Source organism: Nothobranchius furzeri, chromosome 1 (genome assembly GCF_043380555.1).
Source record: "Nothobranchius furzeri strain GRZ-AD chromosome 1, NfurGRZ-RIMD1, whole genome shotgun sequence".
Classification (NCBI taxonomy): Eukaryota; Metazoa; Chordata; class Actinopteri; order Cyprinodontiformes; family Nothobranchiidae; genus Nothobranchius; species Nothobranchius furzeri.
In genome coordinates this window covers 59,231,551-59,246,123 of record NC_091741.1, presented here as the reverse complement: position 1 = coordinate 59,246,123, position 14,573 = coordinate 59,231,551, and the positions used below count along the sequence as shown (strand labels likewise).

Here is a 14,573-nt window from a genome sequence, read left to right as displayed (position 1 = left end):
ATTCAACCCGGAGCTGGTGAGAGATTCAGAGCCCTGATTAGTCTAAAGCTGCAGCAGCGTACTTCTCAACCTGCACCCATCTGCAGACTACTGCAGGGATCCGGATGTGATGCTGTGAAGGCGTGTTGCTTTAGGAGTTTTCCCGTATCTGTGCAGTTAAATGTGTCCTCTTTCTTTTTTCCCTCCTCAGGCCATCTGGCTGGTGTCCTTTACAGCATCTGTACTCTTGGGTCTGGACTATGGGCTCCTGGCTGCCATCGCATTCGCCATAATAACTGTCATCTACAGAACTCAGAGGTACAGCTGACGGCTCGCGTCATTTTAGTTGTGTCACCAAGGAAAATGATCAGTGAAATATAGAAATGTTCAAGTTGTTTTTGTTGGTTTTCTTTTTGTTTTGCAGCCCTAGAAGTTCCATCCTCGGTCACGTTTCCAACACGGGACTGTACTACGATGTGAACGAGTACGAAGAGGTGAGTCTGGGAGGAGAGGACAGGTGGGAGCTAACGGGTTCTCAGGTCCTGAAATCTGTTTGTGGTCTGTATGTTTTATTCCCAGGCATCAGAATACGAAGGGATTAAGATTTTCCACTCCAACTCCTCCATCTACTTCGCTAACAGCGACCTTTATGTTAGCAAACTCAAGGAAAAGGTAACCCTAACGCCATGTCTGTGGATGTGGGAAAAGGAAACATTAGCTGCACCTTTTGTCCTCAGGGCTGCTGTTAAAACACCACAAAAGCTAGTCTTCTCTGCAGCTGTTGTGGGAAACATGTGGATGTGAAAACAACATTAGCTGTTGTGTAAATATCCCACACATTAGGATCAAAATGTTCTCACTCATCTCCACAGACGGGATTAAATCCAGAGCAGCTGCAAGAAGCAAGAAAAGCCCTAAAAAAGCAGAAGAAAAAGGCAGAAAAAGACCAAAACTCTCCTCTGAAGGTCTGCGCTAAGGTGAGTCTTCTGTTTCTGTTTACTCCGTGTGTCTGTCTTTATTGACAGAGCAAACTCAGCTCTACTGCATGCCGTGGATTTGTATTTCAGCACGTTCCTCTCCTGTGTGGACTCATGTAAAATTCCTGAGTCAATAAAAAATTGTTATGCAACCCAAAGACATCAGAAGTGTTTCTGTGCCTCTAAATGAAAAGGCTGTAAAATAAAGAGACATAATAGTTAAGATCATGTATTAACTCGCAGCTGTTTCCATAAATAACTTTTATGACCCACTTTAGTACAAGGACAAGACGGTGACCCACGAGGTTGTTCCTCAGACTGAAGAGGCACGGGAGCAGAGGAACGGCGAACTGGAGGACAAACGCAGCGAGTCCACCTCTGAGGAGGCCGTCTTCCTGGAACCCCTCAGCCCGGTCCGCTCCATCATCCTGGACTGGACCACTGCCAGCTTCATTGACTCAGTGGGAGCCAAAGCCATCAAACAGGTTTGACTTTCAGATTACATCTCACTTCCTGTTTGTGCTACAGTGTCAGTTTAGGACAAGTTTAAATATTAGTGAACATTTAATAACACCAGACTGTTTCTGCAGGTCATTAAGGAGTACGCAGCCGTGGATGTTCGGGTGGTCATCGCCGGATGCAACAGTGAGTGAAAACATCTACAGGCACATTCTGTTGGAATGTTTTCTATGTGTAGAAATATCTTCATAGTAGACGTGTTGTTCTTTTAGCTTATTATCCTGATTTGTATTTGTTCATCAGACTGAACGTCTTTTAAAGAAATTTTTATTTTAAAAAGATGTTCTAAAATAGTTTTAGTTGTTTAGCTTTTAGAAGGCTTGCTAGCTTCGATTAGCATCCAAAACATTTTTGCTCTGGGATTCTTTGTAGCGTCTGCAACAGGGAACCTTCAACATGGACACAGGTAAACTAGGATCAGCTCTAACAAGCAGGGATAGAGCGATATTTCTGGTGGCTGATATTTAACATTTTTTATTTATAATCCTGAAAAACACTTTAAAACATTGTCATCACACATTTCTGTTTTTCTGTTACGTATTTAATACTTTTACTGACTTGTTTAACTTTAGTTACATGTTTTATTGTACCGTGCACAACATTAAGAGTGAAGTGTTTTAGATGCAGAGTTCAAAGCCTGATTCAGTTTCAGAAATGCTGCACGCCCACTGTTAATAGTTTGGCGTGCAAATAAGAGAGCATTTCTAAACATGGATCGTGACTATCTTCCATTGGCTGACCATGACCTCCATATGTTGGCTGTGGTATCAGCAACAGAAAAACTCATGTTGGCGGTGTGCCAAACACACTTCCTGGTGACAGCAAGCTTCTCACAGGTCCGACACACATAACTAAAGTCACACAAGAGCATCTGAGAATGAAACACGGGGCTGAGCTGATCTTAGTCCTGTTGAACAGCTGAGGTCAAATCTGGAAACGTGTTCGTTTTTGTTTGTGAGGCTGTTGTGTCTGATCCTGTGTTTGCTTCTTTAAGGAAACCTTCTGGCTGAACTGGACTCCCTACAGTTTTTCACAGGAGACATGAACACAAGCATGGTGTTCCCCACAGTCCACGATGCGGTTCTTCACTGCCAGAACTCCAGCTCCAGATGAAGCCTGATCACAGGAGGGGTCATGACCTGGGCAACTGAACAACCAGGCTGTAGGAACGGAGAACTTGTGTGTCGGCTTCACAGCCAGCAAGAGGACAATCGTTCATATTGAACAGGTTATTTTAGCACTGGTAGATGCTTCTTTCCTCTACTCCCAAGAGTCTGGAGTCATCTAAAATATCTCCAAGTGTTAGATGACCAGCTGTCCCAGGAGCCTTACTCGCCCACATCCTCTTGCAGTCGAGAATCGAGTATTTAAAGTTGCACTTCCATTGCCTTTTTGTAGTTCTGGGGTTTTCACTGCCTGGCAGAGATTTTATGCTAGCTGCTACAGCTCGTCTAGACAACGATGCAATAATCATTTCTGGAGTTCAGGTTGGGGTCTTGATGCATCTGACACTGATCATTTCTATCATGGTACCTAACGTCTATGGTTACTGAATAAATGTGCCGTACTGAAGGTTTATTTTTAAACTGGTTACATGTCGTTGTGTATTTAAGTTGGAAAAGATCACAACATATTTTCTAGTGTCATGTCTGTTACTGCGCTGCTGCTTTAGAGTGCAAACCTTTCTACTGAAACTTTGGTGTAATGCCAACTTAAAAAGTGGTTCATGTAAAACTCAAGAGACTTACATTTGGAATAAACTTTATTTTTAAGTGGACAAAAATGGAAAACATTTGTGTGTTTTAGACAGTGAACTTCTACATCAGAAACACTCAGTTGTAGGTCATGTATCTTGGGGTGGCGCTGAACTTGGCATAAGATTTGATGACCTTGTTCACGGCCTCCAGGAAGTCCTTCTCTGTGGCGATCTTCCTGCGAGCCCTGATGGCGAACATACCCGCCTCCGTGCACACGCTTCGGATCTCCGCGCCTGTTGGCAAACACGAGATGTGAGCGCTGTATGACGCAAAGTAAAACGGGTTTCATGCTTTTTATCATCATTGGCCTGACTCATCAAGGGTCACCCACTCCTTACTGATTAAATAATTGCATCGTGCTGCGTTTGGGATGACGTCACACCTGAGTTAACTTTTCCAGCTTCCAGGACTAAACAAACAGCAGGCTGCACAAAACACCTTGTTTAAACAGACTGGATGATAAAGTGTTATTGGTTTATGTCTGTAAGACTTCTCACGTTAATGAGAAAAATATCAAAATGTTACGGAGACTGAAATACTGATCCTAGGAAAAGAATGTTTGTTTTTTTAAGTATTTTAGAACTTGAATTAAAAACATTTTAGGTTTCAGAGGCATCACTGTGCTTATGTGAACCCTACTCACTACTGGGAAGGTTAACCTTTTAAAACCCAATAGAATCAAATATTTAGAGAAAGTCACCCTAATGGGACAGGAGGTTGAGCGAGTTGTCCAGTAAAAGGAAAGTTGCAGGTTTGATGCTGGCTCCGACCAAAGAATGCACCTGTTGTGTCCTTGGGCAAGACACCTTGCCTGCTAGTGTTCAGAGGGACCGGTGGCGCCAGTGCTCGGCAGCCTCGCCTGTCAGTGCGCCCCAGAGCAGCTGTAGCTACATCGTAGCTCATCCCCACCTGTGTGTAAATGTGTGTGTGAGGTATAGAACCCCAAGGCTGTCCAATACAGGCCATTTACAGTTTAATGCAACACTGCCCCCTGGTGGCCTCAGACCAGAACCACACTTAATGCAAACATTTATGAATGTCATCACAGCTGGTATATTATGAGGGGAGCAGGGGCCATCTCTTTTGGTTTAGAGTGTTACTATTAAAAAGTTTGTAAAGGAAAACAGACACGGATTTGAGATGCTCACAACAAGTCTCAAAGCACTTCACTTAGAAAACATTCCAATACAGGTCAGTTTATTAGGCCAATCAGTAAAAAGTTTCCTATATAAGGAACCCAGAAAATTGGATCGAGTCACTGACTAGTGTCAGAGTCTTTACAGCAATCCTCACAGAAGCACACGATGTTACTAAAACCTGAGAAGTGATAAATAAACATAAGTTAAGAATCTTAAAGTGAGAGTCAAGGCATGGGTGGAGACGTATTTCATCCACACTTCCCGTTAGGAAAACACTTCTGAAAGAGGCATCTCCTGGCAGACAGACAGAGCGGCACTGAGGCAGTGGTAGATCTCAACCTCCTGCGTGTGCTGTCGGGAGTTTCTCAATCTGAAAACGATTTGTTAACGAGCATGTGCACCCAAGCACACACTCACACAAGACTTACAGCTCAGGATTAAAGCAGACACAGATTCTGCAGCATTCTGGAGGATTTCCTGTTAACCACGATCATTAGATGAAAATGCAGAGGAGGGCAATTTTTCAAGGAGGCGAGCGGCTCAGAGAGCCAGCGTGTCATATTGGCAGGTGAGTGGCTGAGCCAGGTGGAGGTGCGGCTGCCTCACCTGGAGACCAGTGCAGTGCAGCCACGTAGTACTTTGCTGAAAATGTCACGTTTTTCATCTTGGCCATAAACCACAGCTGGTTCTACATAAATGTGGAGCAGAGTTTTTAACCTGAAGATGGAGATATAATTATGGTTTTGGTCTGAAATATTAAATTTAGAGTAAGTTGCACAAAACTGCCACACTAATGACGACACATGTGTACAGCACCAATGGATACTCATCTATACGGGTTATCAGCAAAAAAAAAAAGTTAATTTAGACGTTACTTGCTCTTTAAGTTCACCAAGCAAAGCTTCATTCTTTTAAACCTAATTAAACCGTATCTGGGAATAATAGCATTAAACAAACGAGGCATATCTGAGGGTCTAGGTTTTTAAGGCCTTAAACTGTTAAATCTAAACAACCACACAGTAAACTGTTATTCTCTTGTCTCGTCTTCTTCCGCCTATCCGGGTCGCGGGGGCAGCATTCCAACTAGGGAGTTCCAGACCGTCCTCTCCTCGGCTACCTCCACCAGCCAGTGTTGCCAACTCAGCGACTTTGTCACTGTTCCTAACGACTTTTTGACCCCCCCGCAACGACTTTTTTTTTCCAAAAAGCACCTAGCGACAAACCTAGCGACATTTCTCAGGACCCGTTGCTACTTTCTGTAGAACTTTCTTGTAGATATTCCCCACAGATTAGCAACAAAGAAACCATTTGCACTCTGAACCGTTCTACCGGGAGTAAGGAAAGAGAACGACAATCTGCACATGTGCACGAGAACTGACCAATCATAAACCGTTTTCGGCCGGGCTGATTCGCCGAAAGGTGCAGCTGCAGAGCTGCAGGCTCACGCTTCTACTAGAGACGGCGCAGGCGTCAACCTGCCATCTCTGGTTCTGCAGCCGTCAGACACTTTGGCTTTTCCTGCATTTGGCAAATACAGTCATCGGGAGTTTCAACTACCGTCCCGTTTACACGCGCAGCTCTGTGGCTCATCTGAATTTCCTTCAGTGACACAGGGATGGTGCTCGGTGCGCCGCTATTATCACGATGGAGAGAATACACAACAGAGGTGTAAAAAAACTGCTTTTTAGGAAAATGTCTGAGAATGAGGAGCGCAGGAGGTCTGAGGTATATCCTACAACAGAACTGTTTGGATCACCACACCATATCTGTCTTAATGCCACTTTATTGATACTTTTGGAATTTATTGTACTTTTGGAATTTATTGTACATATCAAAGCAATTTGGGCCATTTTAATCATACTAATTAATAACATTAACACATAACACAGTTTTTATTTTTCTCCCTTTTAGTCTTATCTATCTATCTATCTATCTAATGCTATGGAGAAAATGAATGCTAAAGTGGAGTGATGACGCCATTAATATGTAAATTAGCACGTGACGTCATCTGGCGACATCTACCGACTTTTGGGGGAACTTCAGCTCCTTTCAGTCAAAAACAGTTGGCAACACTGCCACCAGCTCCTCCGGTAGGACCCCAAGGCATTCCTGGGCCAGATTGGAGCTGTACTTTCTCCAACATGTCCTGGGTCGACCAGGGGCCCCCTGCCGGCAGGACATGATTGAAACACCTCCCTAGGGAGGCGTCCAGGAGGCATCCTGACAAGATGCAGGGTTTCACTTACATAGGCGTAACAGTGGCGGCCCACCACGGCTGAAATCCCAGCGCCACGCCTACAAGATCCCAAGTTTTATTGATTTTTTTTTCCTTTTTTTGCACTGTTTCCCGAAGAAGAAGCGGGAACTACCCTGTTGTTGCTTGTGATCACAGCCGGCAGGCAGCAAGGAGGAGGAGGAGGAGGCAGGGCAGGGTGGTTACAGCTAGGGATGAGCCGGATACTCGTTTCAGACGAGTATCTGGTACAGATAAAGCATTTTTGATGAATAAGAGCATGAAACGAGTAAAACTCGTAAATCTCTGTAATCGTGCTGAAGGAAAATCCTCATTGGGCAACTGCCTTCACGCTCTGTGATTGGTCAGTTACATAGAGCACCCGTCCCTCCCTACACACAAAACTCTGCAGCCGGGAGCTCAGTCTGGCCCATCCACACACACAGACAGTAACGGATCTCTGTGATTGCTTCACTGTTGCTCACGTTTCTTCAGTGCTCCCTAGGTTTACTTCAGCTCGCCTCTTTTTCGGTTGAATATTTAAAGTTACTTTTTTCGTAACGTACGTGGTGCATTTGACAAGACCGAGCTGAAAACGGCTCGTGCGCGCGTCGGTCACTGCCTCCGCTCCGGTCGGGTTTTTTTATTTATTATTTTAACCCTCTCTCCCTCTCTCTCTCACACACACACCTCAATCAACATTGTTTTGTTTAACTGTGTGGGGGGGAAATGCCAACAACGTTAGGAAAAAATCTGTTTAATCAAATATATAAAAAAAAAAAAAAAAGTTGTGTCTGGTTGTAGTATTTCATATTTCCTAGTTCTTACTGCATGAGTTCAGATGTATTAATCCATGCACTCACATATTCATGTTCTGATTTTACTGAAAAACTTGTTCTGTAGTTCCTTTACTATTGTGATCAAAAATATTTTATCTAAATTCTGAGGCTGCTCTGTAAATAGTTTAAATAAACAATACATATAGCAACTTCTGATCAATCCATATCAATTTCAGATTTAAAATAATGTATTGATGTAAACCACACCCATTAATTTCCAAATAATTAAGGTGCATTCATCTGTGTATCTCCTTTGATTCGCATTAGTGATATTTTCAGCACCAGAACAATGAAGTTTGTTAGTAATTTTATTTATTAGGTGCATCTGACCTGTTCTATTTGTCTCTGAAATGAGATCAAATCAGTGCTTCTACGGGTTGTCTCCTCTCTGCACTAGAAAATTTTACTTTATTATAATGTTCACAGTAATGCATCTTGATGTTCTTAACAAATAAATTAAATCAAAGATATTGGTCAATAATGCCAAATATGTAAATTTGTGTTTCAGTCATTTTCATACTGGCTCAAAAATACTTCATTAAGTCTACTAAGCAGGGGTGTAGAACGTTTTTAATAGGGCCAGCCCAGTAATGATCTTGGACCAAAATAAAGGGGGCAAAAGGAGATGTTTTTCCAGACGCCAAGAAAAATTAAATGCCAAATCACCCCCTGCAAAGTGTGTCACTGAGAGTTTAAAACAAAAATAATTCTTGTGCAAATATTGGTGTATTCACCTTTAATACTAGTTAATAAAATGTAGCAGTTGCTGGATTGGTGCAGTTCAAAGTGGAGTGCATCAAATAAAACAATATCAACATAAAGGTGAGACGTGTCATAATTTCTAATTTAAACAAATAAACTGCGTATTACATTAGAACGTAAAAGCAGGTGGGCATCGGTGGGACGCTCGGGAGGAGCTGAGTGTTTTAGTGCATTCAGGCTTCATTTAGATGTGTACACTTCAAATTTAAAATTCTTGAAACTGAGAAGTATAAAAAATTAGGTGGAAAAGAAAAAAGCTCCTTAAACCACCTAAGGGTTTGCTGCTGATGGTCGATACATTCATCCAGTCATCCATCTAAAACAACTAGGTATTCTGTAATCATTACCAGGAGGTAGGACAGAACCGTTTCTACAGTAGACAGATGGGGATGAGTCTTACCGGTGCTGTTGGGGCAGAGGCGGGCCAAAAGCTCAAAACGAATATCTCTCTCTACGCTCATGGAGCGGGCATGGATCTTAAAGATGTGGGTGCGACCCTGGAACACATAACAGAAGGGGTGAGCTCATTTCTCATGAGAGAAAAGAAATTATCTCAAAAAGTTTTTGGATTCACAGAAGAAATAACTTGTTTTATGATCTCACCTCCAGATCAGGCAGACTGAACTCAATCTTCCTGTCCAGACGTCCCGGTCGCATCAGGGCCGGGTCCAGAGTGTCGGGTCTGTTGGTGGCCATCAGAACTTTGATGTTGCCTCGAGGGTCGAAGCCGTCTAGCTGGTTGATGAGCTCCAGCATGGTCCTCTGGACCTCGTTGTCGCCACCAGCGCCGTCATCAAAGCGAGCACCTGGCAGGTTCAAAAACAGAAGATGGCTCGAAAAACAGCCTTTTGGACAAAACTAGCTGCAAAAACGAAGGATTTGTGAGAATCACAGCACAGATAAGATCCTTACCTCCGATAGCATCGATTTCATCAAAAAAAATCAGGCAAGCCTTCTTAGTCCTGGCCATCTCGAACAGCTCGCGGACCATCCTGGCTCCCTGGAAACACAAACAGAGTCAGGAACGAAAACTTTTCACGCTAACTGCCCCCCTGCCGCCGCCGGAGGAGGACTCACCTCTCCCACATACTTCTGCACCAGCTCAGAGCCGATGACTCTGATGAAGCAGGCGTCAGTTCGGTTGGCCACAGCTCGGGCACACAGGGTCTTTCCGGTGCCGGGGGGACCAAACAGCAGCACTCCTTTAGGAGGCTCAATACCCAGGTTAACAAATCTCTCAGGCTGGTGGAGAGAGGACAGATATGTTAGCTCACCTCTGATGAAGAAAGAATGCCTAAATGAAATGAAAAGCTCCGTTTACAGGGCACAGATTGTTTTGTGGTTAACCACGTTGTTTATAAAGCCGAGTTTAGTTTCACACCCAGACCCGAGTACGGCTGTCAAACTCACATGAAGCAGAGGAGTTTCAACCACTTCCCTCAGCTTCTCGATCTGCTCCTTACATCCACCAACATCGCTGTAAGTCACATCAGGCTTCTCCTCCACCTACAAAGACCCCGTCAGTCACTGCTTTTTACACCAGACATACTTCTATATAATCGTTTACACACACACCTGCATCATGGTGACGGTGGGGTCGATTTTCGGAGGCAATGGGATGTGGATCTGGTATTTGTTGCGGTCAACCCTTGAGAGACAGAAGGAACACTGTGTTTATCAGACTGCAGGAACGAATCTTTAAAACAACTGCAGCTTTTTTATGCCTTACCCGACTCTCATGCCCTCCTCTATGTCAGTCGGAGCCACCTGGTCACTCAGATCCACCACAAACTTAGCAAACTGTTTGACATTGATGATGTATTTGGGGTCTTCAGAGTCTGCATTGATGATCTTGGTGCATCTGATTGAACAACAGGGAAAATTCACAAAAGAACAGAGTTCACATTTTAGCAACTGAAGCCGCATAAAAAACACGACAATTTTTTAAACAATGAGACATTTCACCCACATTTGACAGAAGGGTCATAACATTATAAGATGCCTTTGGTTAGCTAGCTTAACTTATTCCATCTAAAACCAGCAGCACTGACACTGGTTACCAGATTACTAAGTGAACTGATGCCTCTGATTAAAACTGACTAGAGCTGACACACAAGTCATCTGCTCAGATCATCGAGGCAAGTTGGTCACATCAAAGAGGAAAACAGAAAACATCAGAGCATTAATATGAATACACTGAATCAAGCGTTATGGTGTACTGATTTACTCCAAATAGTTGGTAACCATGGTAACAGTCACGTAATTAACTAGTTTTGTAACACTGAGCCATAAGTTATCCCCAGATTACAGTTTTGAGCTCCCGTAAACAAACTACATTTAGAAATAAAAAAAAAATCTTAGTACCTTTAACAACGAACGACTTGCTTACCTCGCTACCTGTAACGGCTGTTCACTCTGCAGGGTCTGCTTGTCAGCAGCCAGATCCCAGAGGGCTGGTGGAGCCAAGCCTGTGTCCGACTCCTTGATGCCTGCCAAATTCAAAATGCACAACATATAATTCAATGTGAATCCTCTTCAGCAGGGTATAGGGCAGGGATCTCAAAATTCAAGACTTTTTAGGACCTTGTAAAAACAAAAATTTTATAAAGACTATCGCAATAAACTAATCGTATAAGCTTTTTAAATACTGCATCGCTTCATTTTCCACTTCAGCAATTAAGACTTTACTAAACTGATTTAAGACTTTTTAAGGGTCTTAATTTTCCTTAAATCAAAGTCAAGAACCCGTGGATGCCCTGCATAGTGTTATTTTAACAGTCTCACTGGAAATTACCATCATGGTTGAGAACATGGGATGGCCATCACACACAGAAAATCAGAAACAAACGATCATCAAACACAACTATAATATGAAAATTGACACCTTTTGTGGATAAATGAAAATATACTAACGAGTCAGATCCACATCAGATGCAGTGGAAATAAATCTAGTTTGGATGTTGATGTTTAATTGTTATTTTTGATATGATGGCCTCACTGTTGCAGGCTGGATGATCTGGCCCAGATGTTGTGTAGTCTAGTGCCACAGGGCAGGGGTAAAAAGAGGTGTTGTGATGGGTGAGGGAGGTCCTGCCGAATGTCGTTGCCTTTTTGACACACTGATCTTTGTAGAGGTCTACTAGGGCTGGGAGTGGGGTACAAATTATCCTCTCTGCAGCTCTCACTACTCACTGCACTTCTCTGTAATAAGTAAAGTGACTAGTTTTCCTTAGAATCATATCAGACTAATCTGATATAAGGAGATCAGAGCACACATGGACTTAAGAGTCATGAATCATGTAACTGCTCACATGTTTTTCTTAATCATATATTTTGTAGCCTGGCAAGCCATACTAAATAATTCTTTAATTTAGGGCTGCTCAATTAATCGAATTTTAATCACGATTACGATCTGAGTTTTGAACGATTATAAAAAACATAACAAGCCGATTATTTGCTCCTCCCGCTTGCGCTGCCCTAAGTTGCAAATGAAGCGCTCCTCACAGTGTTGCCAACTTAGCGACTTTGACGCTATTTCTAGCAGCTTTTCAGACCCCCTTCTTGACTTTTTAATCCTAAAAGTACCTAGCGAACATCTCAGAAACATCTCTGCTAACCCTTAGCTACTTTCTGGATAACTGTCGTCGACATTTCCTGCAGGTTAGCTAAACACTCCGCCTGTGCTCCGGACCGTTCTTCACAACATTAGGAAAGGGAATGATGCAGTGATGTGTCGGTCGCTAAAGACAGCTCTCGGAGCCGGCTCCTTGTTGGATTAACCAGAGTGAGTGACACACACACCGCACCTGCGGTCTCCTGAGCAGCTAAAAACAGCTAAATGTGCGCGTGCGGCGTGCTAAACACACGTGCAGCTTGCCCGATTGTGTGAGACCGGGGTGGGGGGGTGGGGGGTGCAGCTGTGGTCGGGACAATTATTACATTAACTGATGGGCCTGTAAATAAATAGTTTATAAATAAGGTAGAAATAAGTTCCTCACGCTGATAACTAATCTCTCTGAGGACACAGTGCTACAGCACCTTGACACGACTCAATAAATGTTATGCAACATTTTGTGAACATCAGTTCATTTGCATTTATTTGTTATAAATGCCACTGTATAATTCTTGCTGTCAGTATTTGCAAGATATTGGTATTTGGGTCTGTACTGGTTAGACTTACATGAGTTAAACCAAGGTCTACAGCCCTTGGGTCATAGACTATGAGCTATAAGTATATTGGTCCTTTTATCCTGGGAATCAGGAGTTCTTTTAGTGATCATCTTGTTTCTTATTTTTGTCCTGATTGTGCCCTGAGCAGTTTTATGACTGAATAAAAACAAATAAAATCAACATAAATTGAAAAATCGTCCTAAATAATCGTGATCTCAATTTCAGTCACCATAATCGTGATTATTATTTTTGCCATAATCGAGCAGCCCTACTTTAATTTAAACTTTACAAAACAAGAATTAGGTCTAGTTCACTGGGCTATAAATACTGCTTTCATTTTATGACAAATCCAAAATGTTCACTCCTTGGTTTATGACCAAAAACAGCAAACAATAAAAGCTCTTGTCATCTTTCTGTATCAACTTTAAAAAATCTTACAAGAAAACTACAATCTAAGAACTATTGCCCTCACATTTCCCAAGGGTTTATCAAAGATCAAATGAAGGGACTCTTCAGCACTTCACAAAGTAAATAAAAACTGCCGTCAAGCCAGCCCTCCGTCAATTTTTATGGGCACAACTACAAGAGAAATAACGGTGTCCTCTTTTGAGTCTTTCAAACTAAAATCACACTTCTAGGATGTGTGTCTGAACGTGCTAATGAACACTTTCTGTACGTGTTAAATTTTGTCTAATATAAAACTGTGTTTTTAATGATTTTATCTATTAAAAAATACTTTAAAGAAAAATAATGAAAACGATTTAAATACAATTTTATGTAACATTGTGTGCAAGATAAAACTGCATTGTTAATGATTTGATCTATTTAAAAAAACTTTTACTTAAAAGAATGAACACGATTTAAACGTTTTTGTGTGTGTACATTTGTGTGCAAGATAAAACTGCATTTAATGATTATATTTATTTAAAAATACTTTAAATTAAAAGAATAAACACAAATTAAAAGTAATATTTTTGCTAAATGGTGGGCAACATAAAACAGATCGAGTACTATATCCTCCCCCAAGTTCTTAAAGATATGATTTGGTATTTCAAAATATCGTATCAAAGTTGGCTCCAAAAACAATTTTGGCTATTCAATGGTTAATTTCTCAAAAACTGTCTGATTGTGCAACATCATTCCACATCACTCCTAAAGTACACATCAAGTACTACATCCTCCCCGACTTTGACAAAAATCAGATGTGGCATTTCAAAATGAAATAAATTCTGGAAGTTGTGCAAATGCAGGGATGGGAGTAGATATTCTGCTGGGGTGGGGCTGGGTTGGTGCCCTCGGACTCCATGGGGCTCTGCGATGCTGCTGCTTTGGACCCTGGCAAGATAAACTGGGGTCTCCATGCTCCATTTCTCTTGTTGCGCCCGTAAAAATCGAAGGAGGGCTTGCTTGACACTCGTTTCCGAACGGAGGGCTGGCTTGACGGCAGTAAATAAAAGATGGGCTATATTTTCGCTGCCACGCTGTGAAATGTTTCTGGTTTCGGCACAAACCTGTCAGCTCATTGATCTTTTTGAGAAGCTGCTGAATATCATCCTCCACCTGTTTAATCTGCCTGGAGTAGGTGCTCTGACCCTGGTGAGACACAGCAAACAGCAACTCAATGGAAATAATCCCAAACGCAAGACAAAAGCCGTTCAAAAACGTCCACAATTAGCACGCATTCGTCAGGTAATACTTACATATGTTTTGAGCAGAGCGATGTCCCCTTCATCCAACGCTGTAGTGGAAATAAATAAGCACAGGATGATTTTGCTTTATTCTAACGGCGTAGCTGAATCGCTGACACAACCGCTGAACTAACAGGACAGGTAGTATGAACTGATTTAAGAGTTATAATGGGTGAATCATATGTACATTAAAGAATTACATAGTACGATAATCCATAGAGGGTGCTTACATATTAAGTTAGGAAAAAGCTAACATCTGCTATGTAGCTAGCTAATGTCGACGTTTTCTTACGTTTATTACGTGTTTTTAAAATAGGGATATTTTAAACGTACCTCGGATAGGTGCATCTTCCTTTTCTTCTTCTTTAATCTTTCTTTGGTCGTCTCCCAAATAATCCGGCATCTTTAATAAAGGTATACACTAATTTGTTAAGAAGAAACAGGAGCCGCTAAACAGCACAATTACGCAGCAGCTTTGAATTTCCGTTACTGGCCGGAAATAGAAGTCGG

The 14,573-nt window shown here is 42.2% G+C and overlaps 2 protein-coding genes across 3 annotated transcripts in view; one reads left to right on the top strand and one right to left on the bottom strand.

Annotated features, from left to right (window-relative positions):
* slc26a5 (solute carrier family 26 member 5) overlaps positions 1-3,252 on the top strand; it is a 19,219-nt gene extending 15,967 nt beyond the window's left edge. For both annotated transcript variants that reach the window (XM_015955408.3, XM_015955400.3), the window contains exons 12-18: positions 191-297; positions 404-473; positions 559-651; positions 852-956; positions 1,235-1,441; positions 1,547-1,601; positions 2,470-3,252. In XM_015955408.3, the coding sequence (XP_015810894.3) occupies positions 191-297; positions 404-473; positions 559-651; positions 852-956; positions 1,235-1,441; positions 1,547-1,601; positions 2,470-2,588 (756 nt within the window). In that variant the 3' untranslated portion in view covers positions 2,589-3,252. The remainder of the gene's footprint in view (positions 1-190; positions 298-403; positions 474-558; positions 652-851; positions 957-1,234; positions 1,442-1,546; positions 1,602-2,469) is intronic.
* Positions 3,220-14,573, bottom strand: psmc2 (proteasome 26S subunit, ATPase 2). Its single transcript, XM_015955440.3, has 12 exons — positions 14,397-14,573; positions 14,076-14,113; positions 13,887-13,968; positions 10,595-10,694; positions 9,935-10,066; positions 9,781-9,853; positions 9,616-9,711; positions 9,283-9,447; positions 9,118-9,205; positions 8,809-9,011; positions 8,606-8,702; positions 3,220-3,465 (listed from the first exon to the last, which is right to left on the bottom strand). Exons 1-12 carry the CDS (start codon positions 14,464-14,466, stop codon positions 3,308-3,310), a joined length of 1,302 nt encoding a protein of 433 aa, XP_015810926.1. The 5' UTR covers positions 14,467-14,573; the 3' UTR covers positions 3,220-3,307.